The 15,614-nt window shown below is 37.8% G+C and overlaps 4 protein-coding genes across 4 annotated transcripts; 3 read left to right on the top strand and 1 right to left on the bottom strand.

The window, feature by feature from the left end:
• Positions 1–1,457: 1,457 nt before the first annotated feature.
• On the bottom strand, positions 1,458–2,175 carry LOC147789286 (basic form of pathogenesis-related protein 1-like). The gene has a single exon (XM_087118172.1). The coding sequence runs from the start codon at positions 2,076–2,078 to the stop codon at positions 1,608–1,610; it is 471 nt and encodes a 156-aa protein (XP_086974298.1). The 5' UTR covers positions 2,079–2,175; the 3' UTR covers positions 1,458–1,607.
• Positions 2,176–6,364: 4,189 nt separating this feature from the next.
• Positions 6,365–7,022, top strand: LOC147789285 (pathogenesis-related protein 1-like). The gene has a single exon (XM_087117832.1). The coding sequence runs from the start codon at positions 6,421–6,423 to the stop codon at positions 6,910–6,912; it is 492 nt and encodes a 163-aa protein (XP_086973958.1). The 5' UTR covers positions 6,365–6,420; the 3' UTR covers positions 6,913–7,022.
• A 1,364-nt stretch (positions 7,023–8,386) lies between these two features.
• LOC111784924 (uncharacterized) lies at positions 8,387–8,602 on the top strand (the record flags this gene model as incomplete). Its single annotated transcript, XM_023665443.2, is given in 1 exon segment — positions 8,387–8,602. A coding segment is annotated over 1 exon segment (216 nt), but the record flags the coding sequence as incomplete, so codon positions are not given.
• A 1,133-nt stretch (positions 8,603–9,735) lies between these two features.
• LOC147789284 (basic form of pathogenesis-related protein 1-like) lies at positions 9,736–10,469 on the top strand. Its single transcript, XM_087118200.1, has one exon. The coding sequence runs from the start codon at positions 9,814–9,816 to the stop codon at positions 10,297–10,299; it is 486 nt and encodes a 161-aa protein (XP_086974326.1). The 5' UTR covers positions 9,736–9,813; the 3' UTR covers positions 10,300–10,469.
• Positions 10,470–15,614: the final 5,145 nt, after the last annotated feature.

Below are 15,614 nucleotides of genomic sequence, written 5' to 3'. Positions count from 1 at the left end.
CAATATCTGCTTACGGTGGATTTAAGTTGTTTCAATAGTATTAGAGTCAGAACATTGAGCGGTGTGTCAACGAGGACGTTAGGCTCTTAAGGGGGTAATTTGTAAGATCCCACATCAATTGAAGAGAAAAATGAGTGTCAATAAGTGGCCTTGAAGGAGGTGGATCGTAAGATTTCACATCGATTGGAAAGAGAAATGAGTGACAACGAGGACGTTGGGTCCTGAAGGGGAGTGGATTGTTAGCTCTCACATCGGTTGGAGAAGGGAACGATACATTTTTTATAGGAGTGTGAAAATCTCTCTACTAGACCCGACTCCTTTTAAAAATCTAAAAGGGAAGCCGAAAGAAAAAGTTCAAAAAAGACAATATCTACTACCAATAAACTTATATGGTTACAAAGTCAAATTATTGGATGAAATTGTAATTTGATTTTCATTCATAATGGAATTTTTAATTTATTCAAGAAAATTATATACTTTTACTTCCGACATAAAATACATATATTTCAAATTTATTATCATTTATCTTTTATTTCTTCTCTCAATCATTTGGGATATGTGCGAATCGTTTGCCTGTAACTATTCAATATCTTTATAAAAAATTAATAGTAGGTAAGAATTTGTGTGGCCGATTCTATTTTAAATTTGATAAATGCATTAAGAAAAAAAAATTTAATAAACAAGAAACCACAACTACAAACAAAACTTATCATATCTAAAAAAAAACAACAAAAATAAAATTAAAAACAAAATAGAAAAAGAAAATCATGCCAAAAAAAATGAGAAATTGAGAAGAGTCGAGAAAAATAAAAAAGTAGAAGAAAAATAAAAATTAACCAAAGCAAAAAAAAAATAGGTGAAAAAAAACAGAACAAAAAAAATGAGAGGTGTACATTGAATCCGACAACACGACACAGTACTATAAGGGTTGGGTTGGGTCAGATAACATTTCAAATTGGATAGGATTAAGGAAACTTTTTAGATCAATCTATAAATTGCAAATTCGTTTGTTGTCTTTGACGGTATCTTTTAAAATCTTTCATGACTATGTAAAAAAATATTAAGAAATCGAAGTTACATTCTAAATAAAGTATGTTGATAAGATATAAGTATGTCAATGATATTCTTGATCTATCGAAAAAGAAGTAGATCAATTACGTTGACATACGTATATCAATTGATATACCAAAAACCCTAAATTTCAAACTTTCGTGTGGTTAGGGTTATTTCTGACTTTTCACCTTTATTATTTTTGTTGAGTCACATTAAATTAAAATGTTGGAATTGTCGGAGTCTAGCTAGTTCGCTACTCTTACTCGATAAATGAAATTTTGAGAACTAGAATCATTGTTGGAGATTGGACACAAGTTTCTTTTGAATATACGTATTTATTTAACTATGATGTTCAATATTTTTAGAGAAACAAGGCAAGGAGAAAGAACAACAAGAACTTACATAAAAACATGTGTTAAGAACAGCCGACATAAACTCTTAAAAACATGTGTGTATTAACACCAACTAATGACAACATCATCATCTCAAGCACCATTTATTTTCAAGAACAAAAGCATATACGAACTTCATTATTATTATTATCATTAGCATACTTAATAAGGCCACTCGCCATCCCAATTGCCTGGAGGATCATAATTGCAAGACACAAACCACCAGCCATTGTTGCATTGAACTCTCGCACACCCAACACGATAAGAGCTTTGCCAAACAACCTGCGTGTAATGAAGACACTCACCTCCAGCACATGCATTAGTGTTGTAACTATAGTAAGGCTTTTCATCAACCCATAGCTTCACTGCAGCTGTGCCAGTGAATCCATTGTTGCCCTTTGCAAGGTTCTCGCCATACGGCCCGTTCGAATGCACCAATTGGCAATCTCCTTTCCTCGAGTTCGCGTATGTTTGAGCGTAGGCGGCTAGAGTTGTGTTCCATACCATGTTTCCGACGCCGACGGCTGATCTGGCTGAGTTATGGTTATTAATGTAATCTTGAGCTGCATTCTGAGCGTCTGATGATTTGACTAAAAGGGTCGAGAGAAGAATAATGAGAGTAAGAATAGTCATCGTTGTTCGAGTTTGGATGAGGAAATGGAAGTAAGGGTAGGGAGATTTATAGTGTGATGGTAATAAAATTGTGAAGGTGGTAAAGTGAGTGAAAGTGGGCATTGCAAGCAAAGGGCTTTTTAAGTGTTAAATGGATGAAATTTGAATCAAGACATCCCCTTTAGACTTTGAAGCTTTGCGGTAGGCGTCGGGTAAGCTATGGAAAGGATTATTTATGGTGAATTTATGCGTTTACCAAGAGAAGTCCCACGTGCTTCTTGGGAATGAGGAAGAAAACCATATGGATTAAGTTTTAGAACATGAATTCTTTGTTTAAAATACTTCATTAAATAAGTGGAAAAGAGTTTGATTACATTTTTTATCTACGGGATAAACTTCAAAGAAGATGTCCGGAAAATGTTGTTCAAATTATTCTAAGATATTGCAATTAATGTTATATTAAAGAAGAATCAAGCTTCATTTATTCATTGACGGTTTACAAATTTTTTGTTGATGATAATCTAGAGCTATACGGCTTTTAACCAAATGCTAAGTTTCTTTGCAATTGTATATAGTTTAGGTTACATGCTTATAAAGAAAGAATGTTTCGTTCTCCCCCCAATCGATGTGGAATCTCACAATCCACCTTGTCTACTGGGGAGAGGTTTCCAAACCCTTATAAAAAATGTTTCGTTCTCCTTCCAACCGATGTAGGATCTCACAATTCACCCCCTTCAGGACCCAACGTCCTCAATAACACTCATCCCCCTTTCCAATCTACCTCTCTTTGGGGCCCTACATCCTCGCTAGACACCGCCTAGTGTCCACCTCCTTTAGGACTCAGCATCCTAACTGGCACACCACCTAGTGTACACCCCCCTTTGGAGCTCAGCATCATCTCCAGCACACCACCTGGCCTCCACCCCCCTTGAGGCTTAGCATCCTTGCTGGTACACCGCCCGATTTCTGGCTCTCATACTATTTTTAACGGTCCAAGTCCACAGCTAGCAGGTATTGTCCTCTTTGTAATTTTTTTTTCGGGTTTCTCCTCAAAGTTTTTAAAACACGTTTTCTAGGAAGATGTTTTCACACCTTTGTAGACCTATGCTTCATTCGAGAGGTGAGAATTTTTTTCTCCTAAGTTCTAGTCTTCAAGTGTTGAGGTATTATTATAACCCTCATAGTCTTTTAGTCCTCATGGAATGTTCGATCTTCATGAACTTAGAGGATTCTTCTAATTTATTTGTCTCTAAATTCTCTTTTAATTTTTCTATCACGATTTCAATATTTCAATCGTTTATGAGTTATCCATGAGTATTATGGGTTTGAACTTTGATGGCCTTTCAGCTTGACTATTCGAGTCTCGGGTTCATTGGCTTTGGGTCCAATCGTTTGAGTTTTACGTCAAATATTAAATGTGTCATTTTGGGCTTATTTGATCAAGGGTTTAAATACCATTATAACTCAATTCGACCAAACAAGACTTACTTGATACTATATCTGTAACGTTATTACTCGGGAATGTCGTTTTTAATTTCAAACTTAATTTAGAATACATTTCAATTTGTATTATTTCAATCTATCACCATTAAAATTTAAAATAAAAATTTCTAAACAAGACTTGGCTTAAATCAATATTGTTTAATGTTCTAAAATAATCTTAAGCTAGACCAAAAACAAAAACCAATTTCATTGGGACAAGTAATTATTATTCTATTAGAAAAATTATATTGCCCCAAAGGGAAGCTTCTAGTAGAGAACAATAACATTGTATAGACTTTGACTCACATGTCTTGGCGACTTGGTTGTCAACTCCTACATATACATGTTAAATTATTATGATCTAATTCCAAAAGCCTTTGCTTATGATCGTGGATCGAACAAATTTTTCACACTCTTGGCGTAATTCAATTGGTTAAGGTATAAACAATGAAGAATTTAGGGTTTTAAATTTTTTATCCGAAAAAAAAAAATCTATAGTATTATCGATAATATAATTTTGCCTAGTTCTTAGAGAATTCGATTAACAATTTCTTAAGCTTAAATGGGTAATCGTTTGACTTAAAATTTTGAAAAGTTTACGTTGATGACACATTTATGCTCAAAGTTGTGTCTAATTTGGCGTCAATTTTGACTTGTACATGATAACAACACGCTCCTTGTGAAAATCTCACATTGGTTGGAGAGGAAAACGAAACACCCTCTATAAGGGTGTAGAAACATTTCCACAACAGACATGTTTTAAAGCTTTGGAGGGGAAGCCTGAGAGGGAAAGCCAAAAGAGGACAATATCTGCTAGCGGTGGATCTGGGCCGTTACAAATGGTATCAGAGTCAGACATCAGGCTGTGTGCAAACAAGGAGGAAGGATTTATTGGGGGTCCCATACGATTGGAGAAAGGAACGAGTACCAGCGAGGACATTGGGCCCCGAAGGGGGTGGATTGTGAGAATCTCATATTGGTTGGGGAGGAGAACGAAACACCTTCTATAAGGGTGTGGAAATCTTTCCCTAGCAAACGCGTTTTAAAGCTTTGGAGGGAAAGCCCGAAAGGAAAAGCCTAAAGAGGACAATATTTACTAGCCATGGATATGAGTCGTTACACTTCTAGTTCTACCCTATTTAGCTCGGTCACGTCAAGACTATCGGGATATTTCAAGCAACGATCTTTCTAAACTCTTGCAAAGGTTCTATCACAAATAACATTCTTCATCCTAGCACTCAAATTTCTTTTATTATTTGTCATCTTGTTCATACAAATTTCAATATATGTCAAAATAATTTGAGGTTGGCTCCAAATCCATTCAATTTAGAGATAGTCTTTGTTATTCTTTTCCTCTTTCTTAAATGGTTAATTATTAGCTTTCATATTTTTCCAAGGAAAAAATGTACAAGTTTTATCTTTCAAAGTTAGGCTAATTCTAATCTCACGATCAAAGAAAACAATTGAAAAGTCAAGAGAAATACACGAGTATAATACAGCCTCCGCCTTCTTTTCGTCCACTATTTTTCTTATTTATTTATTTATTTCATTTCCGTTCTGAGTTCAGTCAAGTCAGTTCAGTCAAGTCGAGACATTTTTTAGATTCAACTTAATTGGTCTGCTACTAAATTTTTTCAATTCGAACAACTTTCATTAAATAATGAATTCAACTCAACCCAACCATAAATTTTTTGTAAACGGAGTTCATCAGGACCGTTTATTCAATTTTTTTGTTTTGAAAAAAAAAATTAATATATTAATTTGTTTATTTTCAAATATTTTAACCTTTCAAATACTTAGTTGTTTAGTTTAACTCGATCTAATTTTAGAGTAACTCATGAACCAAACCAATTGATAAAGTTTTTCATTTATTTGAACCTAACTTAACTCAAATAAGTTCATAACCCAACACAAAAATAGTACATTGGGTTGAGTTGATGACGTTTTTTTAACATTCTATATCAGCTTAATTTTATAGATGATTTTGGGCTGATTTTTTTATTTTAACATAGAGCGGAGAAATTCGAACATTAACCTTTTAATCAAAGTAGTTGCTCACGAGAGTGGGAGAATTTAAACCTCTAACAATTTAGTCGAGAATAATGTTTTTACGACGACTTAGTGCACATGTTTTTGTCTCATTTCCAAGCATGATTAGTGACCCAAAGCCTCCACAAGTTTGTCCAAGGCCATTTTTGTTTGCTTTCTAGAAAAATCAATCTTGGCTTATTCTCCCTTTCGTGTACTAACTCATGTCGTATTCAAAGCTATTGTAGTTTCACGTTTTCGATTTTGCAATAGCTATATCAACATCGAGAATTACCACCTTAGGTCCTAATTTGTTAATTGTTTAGATTTTAATTTTCAATTTTTTAAATTAAGCTCGTAAATATTACTTCCACCCGATCATTTTTCTAGTTCATTACGTACTTTTTACGAGTATTTTCAAAATCTAAAACCAAAATTTGACTCACATTTTAAAAACTAATTTTAAATTTCTAGACCAACTAAAAAATAAATTCTAAACCCATAAATAAAAAATAAAAAATAAAAAACAAATATGTTAGTTTTTAAAATTCAACCCTTTAATAAAAACTTAATTTGAATGAAAAATATATTTTAAACATTAATAACGAGAAAAAAGTATTAGTTTAATTAATTGTTGTATATAGTAACTTAGATGCACAAATAATCAATATTGATTATAATTAATAATTTCTAGTTGCGTGTATGCTCCGTTTTTGAATACTCCACCACCCTAAAATATTCTCCTTGTTCGTATAATATTCCACAATTTCATGCCTATAAATCACTGCCATACCCATCCCATTTTCTTCCCACCAAACTTCTAACCATTGTATCACAACTCCATCTCCAAATAATGGATCTTTTCAAGCTCTCCCTCTCCCTCTTCTATGTCGTCTTGAGCTTTGCCATGTTTCATTCCTCTCTCGCTCAAGACTCGCCTCAAGACTTTGTCAATGCCCACAATGCAGCTCGTGCCCAAGTTGGCGTTGGGCCAGTCCAGTGGGACGAAAGGGTAGCTAGTTTTGCTCGACAATATGCCAACCAACGCATCAATGACTGTCGATTGGTGCACTCAGGTGGACCATATGGGGAAAATATTGCATGGGGTAGCCCTGACTTGTCAGGGACTAATGCTGTTCGGATGTGGGTTGATGAGAAACAATTCTACAATCCTAGCGCTAATACTTGTGCAGCTGGTAAGGTGTGTGGCCATTACACTCAAGTGGTGTGGAGAAACTCGGTGAGAATTGGATGTGCTAAAGTGAGATGTACAAACAATCGTGGTACATTCATCATTTGCAATTATGATCCACGCGGCAATATCATAGGCCAAAGGCCATTCTAAGAAGGTTATAACTAAAATAAAAGTATTGGTCATGAATGAAAGTTACTAAATAAAAACAACTTTAGTTGTAATCTGTCTAGTAATCCACACCCTTATGAATGTTCTATGTATGGTACATCTTATTATTCATGAAATAATGAATATGTGAACGTTTGTATCATGCCTAAAAAATAGTTTGAGATCTCTTAATCATCCCCTACACAAACTTCTCATAACACGTAATCATTTCATAACACGTAATCATTTCAATGCATGACCTTATCACTACCAACTCATAATCTTCACAAGTACATATGAAAATCCTTATCAGTCGAGACAAGTTCGCTATTAAGAGTTACTAGCTACCCCTATTAGTAACGACATAGTAAAATAAACCATCGGGGAGAGACCCCATATCATTGCCAACCAATGATCGACACTTTGTAAACACACATCACTTGAGATGAGTACATGATTAAGAGTGTTAGTTGGTAAACCTCTAACCGTCCTCGCAAAGTATAAGAAACTAATCACTATACCATATGACACAGTCGAGAATCAGACGATAGGGTTTAGAAAGCTCACCCAACAATAGCAAACTATCATGTTCACAAGTCATCTAAGCTCATATGGTATCTAACACGATCGTCTATTTAAGGCATGTTCGTAATAATCAAATGAGATCATCATGTACTTTTAATTCATTTATCATAGTTCATTCTACCTAATTTGATCTTAAAATAAAGGGAAGATCACGTGAACATACAATCACATGTCAAACAAATCAATCCTAGCATAGGTTCCGACCAATCATGCATAATCAAACTAAACCTCATCAAAGAAGAACATAATTCATGATACAACATTTTAATCATGTTTATTTCTACAAAACTTCTCAATTAAGTCTTAAATTAAGATAAAATATGGGAACCAGAGAAAATAAATTACAAATAGAGTTTTAAATAGTTGAAATAGGTCAAAATAGTCAAATGGGTCAGAAACATGGTTTAGTTGAATTGGCCACATTATCATCCTTAACCTTCGATTTGCAGGTGGCTCGTGCATTCTTCCTCTAGTCGACTATCTCAGCAGCTCTGATTGCTCGATTCTTAGCTTTGTTCAAGTTGGTCCTTCTCCAAAAGTTTAAGGTCTCTCTTTGAGGCAAAAATCAACTTTAATCGAGAGGGAGACATGACCAAGCGTCCTATTTGTCTTTTTACCTATTTGAGTAGTTACTAACGGTGAAGTGCAAACAACCGTATTGCTATGCAACAATAGAGCAGGATAGCATTTTGCGCCCATATCTTTGAATTTGAGGGTAAAAAGCTCGCTTCTTATACGGGATCCGACGCATCCAGCAGAGCGAAGCAGCGTTTCATTCCTTTCGGGGGCATCCTTACGCATTGGCTGGGAGTGAAGTGCCACAATCCCATTCATCATTTTGGATCTACATAAGCCAAAACTCATAGCACTGGCAACGTCTCCAGCATAAATACAAGGAGGATGTATAGCTGATATAGGATCTTGTGAAACAGGATTTGATTCTGCAAGCGGTTCGGTACGAACGAAGAAATTTCGAACAAAAGGATAAGAACTCGCTAATAGGAAAGGAGAGAAAAACAAAGCAATGCCAAGAGTTCTGTCAATCCGCTGTTCATCGATAGACGAAGCTCTCTCTTTATCACATCGTGCCAGATGCAACAAAGGATGAGTCCTTTTTACTTCTTGTGAACCACGAGAGCGCCGGGAGCCCAGAGGAGCAAAGCTCATTTGACTTTCAGGGTAAAGCGGTGCATAAAAAAGGGCTGGCCCGTCAAAAGTCCGGTTCCTCCGCGAACGAAGTTCATAATCAACAAGGGTTCGAAGAACGAAGGGAGTGCACAACAGGAGCTCATACCCACTTTTTTTGTCGTAACGAGGGAGATCTCGAATGGGGTTTTTCACGAAGTTCGAAAGAAAGGAATAAAAAAGAGTTTCTCTATGGCCTCCTCGTTTTGAGACATTATGGCTTTGGGGGCGACCCCGGTAACAAAGAAGGAATCCATAAACACTTGGGATCCGACACCATGATAAAATACTACCCTCATGATTAGACCATGTCCCTAAGATTTGATAAAAGAAAGGTGCATTCACGGTTAATACGTTGGAATTGGATAAGTTATTAGGAATATGACGGAACGAAAGACCAAAGAAAGAAGTATACACCAAAATGCAGGTGCTGCACCAAACGCTGGTGGTTCTTTCTTATTGGAAGTGAATGCAAAGAAAAGGCCAAAAAATAACAAATAATGAAACAATTCATATATTGACATTTCGTGCTCATTTCTGCTTTCTTATTCCCATCCTCCGGTAACCACAAGATGATCCACAAGAAAGGTGGCAGGATTCGAACCTATGGCCGCCCCTGACCTGCTCGGTTGGGTGGCCGAGTTAGCCCCCCTCCTCGCCTCTGTACCCGAAACAGATGCGCTGCGCTAACCATTTCAAAGTTTAGGGGGAAGCTTGAAGGAGTGAATACATTTCAAAGTTTTGCATTTTCATTTTCATTTAGTAGCATATAGATTAGTGTGGGGTATTTTTAGTCTATGTTATTTTCATTATTTCAATTTGTTTATTAGTTTATGTTATTTTCATTATTTCAAAATGTTTGATGTGAACAAGTTTTTTGAATTTTTGATTGACTTCAACTAAGAATAGAAAAACACCAAAAATAAAGAAGAGAGGAACTAAATTAGGAAGTTGATTGTTAGAATCCATGGCGCATATGACGCGAAGCCTTGAGTGAAAGGCATTGGTTGTCCCTATAAATAAAAGAACAAAAACCCTTCACAAGAAATCCATCCTCACATTCTTCTTCTTGTTTTTTTTCTTTTTTTTCTTTTTTTTGTTGTTGCATCATCAAGCCTCAAATAAAAAAATAGGATGTCGAAAATGACACTCGCGGCGGCGACGCTGTGCTTGGTTGCACTAAGCCTAAGGCACGTGGTGGTAGGTCAAGAACCCGGGGACGACTTCGTTAAGGCACACAATGCAGTTCGAGAGAAGAAAGGGGAGCGTCCGGTGTTCTGGGACGAATTACTTGAAGAACATGCTAAAGCCTATCTCCAAACCAAGGTGGAAACTTGTGAGATGGTGCACTCCACAGACTCTCCTTATGGGGAGAACCTGGCCACGTCAAATGGGGATTTGACGGCGGAAGGTGCGGTGGCGGCATGGGCGGCTGAGGAGAAGTACTATGACCATAAAAACAACAGATGCGTGGGTGGTGAGTGCCGCCATTACGTCCAATTGGTGTGGAATGCCACTTTTCTTGTGGGTTGTGCCACTGTTAAGTGCCGTAACAGTTGGACTTTGGTTGGATGCAATTATAATCCTGCTGGTAACATTGTCGGCGAGGAGCCCTATTAGTTCATCATCATACCTTCTTCATCAACCTTTATTTCTTTCATTATTATTACTCAATTTCCTCATCCCATTCCCATTCCTTTCTTAACTATTATTACAACCATTCTTTGTTTCAATTTGTGTACTTCATTTCAATTCCATTGCCGGGTCAACCCTGGTTATTCCATTTTCAATGGTGTGCCTCTTTACAAGTTCTTTTACGACCTTAACCAATTAAACTCTATACTTAATACGAACTTTGTTTAATCGGTTACTTTTATGAAAATCAAATCATGTCTAATCCTTTAATATTAAACTCAAACTTTGTATACAACTTAGCTATCTATTTACTCACCAATTCTAACGTGTTATTGCCACTTGATTTTTGCCTCTATAAGTCATTAATAAAAATAAGAAAGTTATCCGAAAATGTGTAAGTTACCATGGGTACTCTGTTTTATCTCATTTAGGATTCACTTGGCTTCTCGGCTCCAACTTAGGTCTTATATATTTGGAGACCTTCCTACCACATTGGACTTTCAAATTCGTTTTTTACACTTTTGTAGCGTTTGAGGTTATTGTTTAGGTAAGTTGAAATTTGAGGAGTTAATTTCTCAATAGAATTCTAAATTATGATCGTAAAACTACACATGTTATATTGTTTTATGATTTATTGACATGTGTTATGTTATATTTATGCTATGATATATGTAATGTTGTGCTGTGTTGTCAGTTATACTATGATATGATTTTTTTATGTCATGGAATTATGTTAAGTTATCAATGTTATATGATGCATGAATCTCTATGTGCCACACCATGTAAATTACTTTACGCTCGCTCTGTGCCTATATGACATTAGAAAACTGTGAATGTTTGCTGAATCACCGGTGAGAGTTCTCTTATGGTAAATTACAAATAATATGGAAATAGTAATAAAAGGAAAGAATAATAAATGAATGCAATATATTTGCCTTTAATAAGAGGGCAAATATGGGAACCCGTAATGTAAGGTGAATATCTAGATATTTGCCTTATAGTGAACGGTCAACTATCCTTAACACCCCCCGCAAGCTGAGCGTCGGATTTGAACGAACGTAAAGCTTGGATCTGAAAAATTCAAAGAGAGGTCGAGAAATACTCTTTGTGAAGATGTCAACAACTTGAAAATGAGAGGGTACATATTGTGTGCGAAGTTTGCCAGCGATAACAAGTTCTCGAAGAAAATGATAATCTAGTTCAACATGTTTGGCCCGCTTGTGAGAAACGGGATTAGAGCTAAAAAAAAATAGCACTTTTGTTGTCACATAAGAGTAAGGGCTGCTGTGAAATAGGGACCTTGAGGTCATGCAAAAGTGTCACATAAGAGTAAGGGCTGCTGTGAAATAGGGACCTTGAGGTCATGCAAAAGATGCGTAACCCAAGGAAGTTCAGCAGCGGTTGTGGCAAGAGCACGATACTCAGATTCACAGCTGGAGCGTGAGACAGTAGGTTGCTTTTTGGCATTCCAAGAAACCAGATTGTTACCAAGATAAATAGAATAGCCGGATGTAGAACGACGAGTATCGGGACAACCAGCCCAGTCAGCATCCGAATAAGCGACTAGCATACTAGGAACAGTGGATGGACGAAAGGTAAGACCAAAGTGGAGTGTTCCTTTGACATAGCGAAGAATAAGTTTGACAGCAAGAAAGTGATCTGGAGTAGGGGCATGCAAGAATTGACTGACAGAATTGACAGCATAGGCAATATCTGGACGCGTAATAGTCAAGTACTGAAGGGCGCCAACAAGAGATCTGTAGAGAGTAGGATTAGAGAAAGGAGAACCATCAGCAGTCAGGTGTTGAGAAACAACCATGGGAGTGTGAACTGGTTTGCTATCGAGCAACTGAGCACGAGTAAGAATATCTCGAGCATATTTTAACTGACTAATAAAGAGACCATCAGAAGTGGGTGAAACTTCACGACCAAGAAAGTAACTGAGAGAACCCAAATCTTTGGTAGCAAACTCAGAATGAAGCTTGCGAGTAAAGCTGTCAATAAGAGATGAGTTGTTGCCGGTAACAATAATGTCATCAACATAAAGAAGCAAATAGATAATGTTAGATTGCTGATGAAAGACAAAAAGGGACGTGTCAGCGCGACTGCAAGAAAACCCAAGTGTGAGAAGAAATGAGCTAAAACGCTGAAACCAAGCACGAGGAGCTTGCTTTAAACCATAGAGCGCTTTCTTTAATAGACAAACATGAGTGGGAAATCGAGGATCAATATACCCAGGAGGTTGTTCCATATGAACACGTTCAATAAGAGTTCCATTGAGAAAAGCATTCTTGACATCAAGTTGTCGAAGAGGCCATTTATTTGTGACTGCAATAGAAAGCACAACACGGACAGTGGTAGCTTTGACAACCGGACTGAAAGTGTTAGTGTAGTCAAGACCAGGAACCTGATTATAACCTTTGGCAACAAGACGAGCCTTGAAACGCTCGACAGATCCATCAGGCAAATATTTAATACGAAACACCCATTTAGAGCCCACGATGTTGGTGTTGGCAGGGCGAGGAACCAAAGTCCAAGTATCATTTTGTTGTAATGCTCGAATTTCTTCATCCATGGCAGCCACCCAAGCAGGATTCTTAGCCGCAGATTTGAATTCTTTTGGCTCAGTGGATGCAAGAAGAGCAGAAAGAAGTCCAGATGAGCCCAAAATACCAAGATTTGCTGGATGACGAGTCTTGAATATACCAGCTTTGGCTCGTGTGATCATAGGATGAGTGCCCAAAGAAGAGAAATCAACAGGAGGTTCAATAGAGGTCGAATTAGAAGTCGAGGGTGGCAAAGTGGAACCTGCAAGAGAAGTATCAACCTGCACAGACTCATCTACAAGGTCAGAACAAATATCACACGGGGATGAACTGGATCGAGGAGTTTGCGGTGATGAAGTGGTAGGGGGGGATGAATCAATATGATGAAAATGTGGTTCTAAGAAATTTGAAATAGAAATAGAGGAAAGAGGTTGGGTCTGGGAGCTAGGGATAGCAGGAAAGTGGGTTTCATCAAATTGAGCATGACAGGTGATATATAGCTTAGTGGTGGCCGGATCAAGACAGCGGAACCCTTTATGAGCAGGACTATAACCCAAAAAAATACAAGGAATGCTGCGGGGAGAAAGCTTGTTAGGCATATAATCACGCAAATAAGGATAAACACGACAACCAAAGGGATGAAAATTGTCATAATGTGGAGTGTAGCCATAAAGGAGTTCAAAGGGTGACTTACCTCCAAGAAGTGGAGTAGGCAACCGGTTGATAATATAAGCTGCAGTGCTGAAGGCGTCAACCCAAAAACGAGAAGAAAGATGAGAGTGAAAGAGAAGGGACAAGCCAGTCTCAGTCACATGACGATGTTTTCTCTCAGCACGACCATTTTGAGCAGGTGTATATGGACAAGAGAGTTGATGGTGGATGCCAGAATTACGTAAATGAGTTTTGAAACAAGTACTAGTAAATTCGGTACCACCATCGCTTTGAAATACCTTGATACGAGAAGAATATTGATTTTCCACAAATTTTTGAAATTGAAGAAAAATATCAAAAAAATCAGATTTAAATTTTAAAGGGTAAAACCAAGTGAATCGAGAATAATCATCAATAAAAATAACATAATAAAGGAAACCCGAATTTGATTTGACGGGAGAAGGACCCCAAAGATCACAATGAATAAGATCTAACACATGAGACGACCTACGTTCATTGCGGGAATAAGGCAATCGATGACTTTTCGCAAGCTGACAAGTATTACATAATGATGGAGAAGGCAATAAAGACGTAAGAGAAAGATGACCTTTTCTATTTAAAAAAGAAATAACAGAATGATTCACATGACCTAGACGAGCATGCCATAAATCATATGAAGCACGTAAAGATTTGTTTCTAAGGGTTGAAATAAAAGCAGAGTTGCCGCGCTCCAGCACATATAGCCCTCCATCTCTTTTACCGGTTGCCACCACCCTTCCTGTTTGACGATTCTGGATAGTAATAAGATTATTAGTAAATGTAACGGAGAGAGGAAAATCAGACGTTAATTTACTTATGGAAAGAAGATTTTTAGTGAGGTGAGGGACAACCAAGACATCTAACAAGTGAATATTTGGAACAGGAGAAAGAGTACCGGTGTGGGTAATGGGTAGGGATGCACCGTTTCCTACAATCACAGAGTCCTTACCCGTGTAATTTTTAGACTGATCCAAAATAGATGGGTCGACAGTCATATGGGCCGAAGCTCCAGTGTCCAGAAACCAATCAGCAGTATCGGGTCCAGCAATAGAACATGACGTGTTAAAGGCTTCAGCAAGGTGAGCATGAGAAGAATCAGGTCGAACATACCGTTGGTTGCAGCGGTCAGCATAATGGCCCTCTTTGCGGCATATTTGGCAGTGAGGTGGTCGACGACCTTGACTTGAGTGGGTTCGTCCTCGATTAAAAGAGTTGTTTTTGTGAGAATAAGAACGACCTCGCTGGTTGGTAAAGGAAGCAGGGTGGCTTCCATGGGTGCGACCACGATTAGTGACTGTGAATGCTGTAGGAGTGGAGTTAGAGGACTCAAGGGAGAGCTGAAACAACTCAAAACTTTCAGCTTTAGAGACTAAATCTGCAAAACAGGGGATAGAGGTGAGAGCCATCTGAGCAGTAGAAAAAGCTGAAAATTCGGTGCCGAGTCCACGAAGGAACCAGTGCACTTTATCAATGTCCTCGACCGGTCTGCCAATGGCATGAAGTTGGTCACAAATTTTTTTGAAGGCACGGGCATACTCAGCAACAGGTTTGGAGCCACGTTTCATCAACTGCAAGTCATCCTTGAGTCTCAGTTCACGAGCTTTCGACTGATGGCTGAACGTAGTTTCCAACGCAAGCCAAACATCACGTGCAGTAGAGAGACCAACGACAACAGCCATGGCTTCCTCAGTGACAGAGGAGAGCAGGAGACAGAGAAGTCGTTGATCGGCTGCTCTCCATGCCAAATATTTGGGGTTGAGTGTTGAAGAGGTTTCTGGTTCAAAGCGAGGTGGTGGAACCATAGTTCCATCGACATAGCCCAGCATGTCTTGACTCTCAAGGAGAGGGAGAAGTTGGCTTTTCCAAAGAAGATAATTGGAGGAAGAAAGTTTGATGGTGATCATATGGATTAGAGTATTGAAAGGAAGAAGATGATAAGAAGATTCGGAAGCCATAGAGAAGAAAGGATCAGGTTGTTAAACCGAAAGGGCTGTGATACCATGTGAATGTTTGCTAAATCACCACACCTAAATGGGGGTGAGAGTTCTCTTATTTATAATCATT

This window comes from Cucurbita pepo, chromosome 15 (assembly GCF_057944985.1).
Source record: "Cucurbita pepo subsp. pepo isolate OVF chromosome 15, ASM5794498v1, whole genome shotgun sequence".
Lineage (NCBI taxonomy): Eukaryota > Viridiplantae > Streptophyta > Magnoliopsida > Cucurbitales > Cucurbitaceae > Cucurbita > Cucurbita pepo.
The sequence above is the reverse complement of the archived record's forward strand: the minus strand, read 5'-3'. Positions and strand labels throughout refer to the sequence as shown.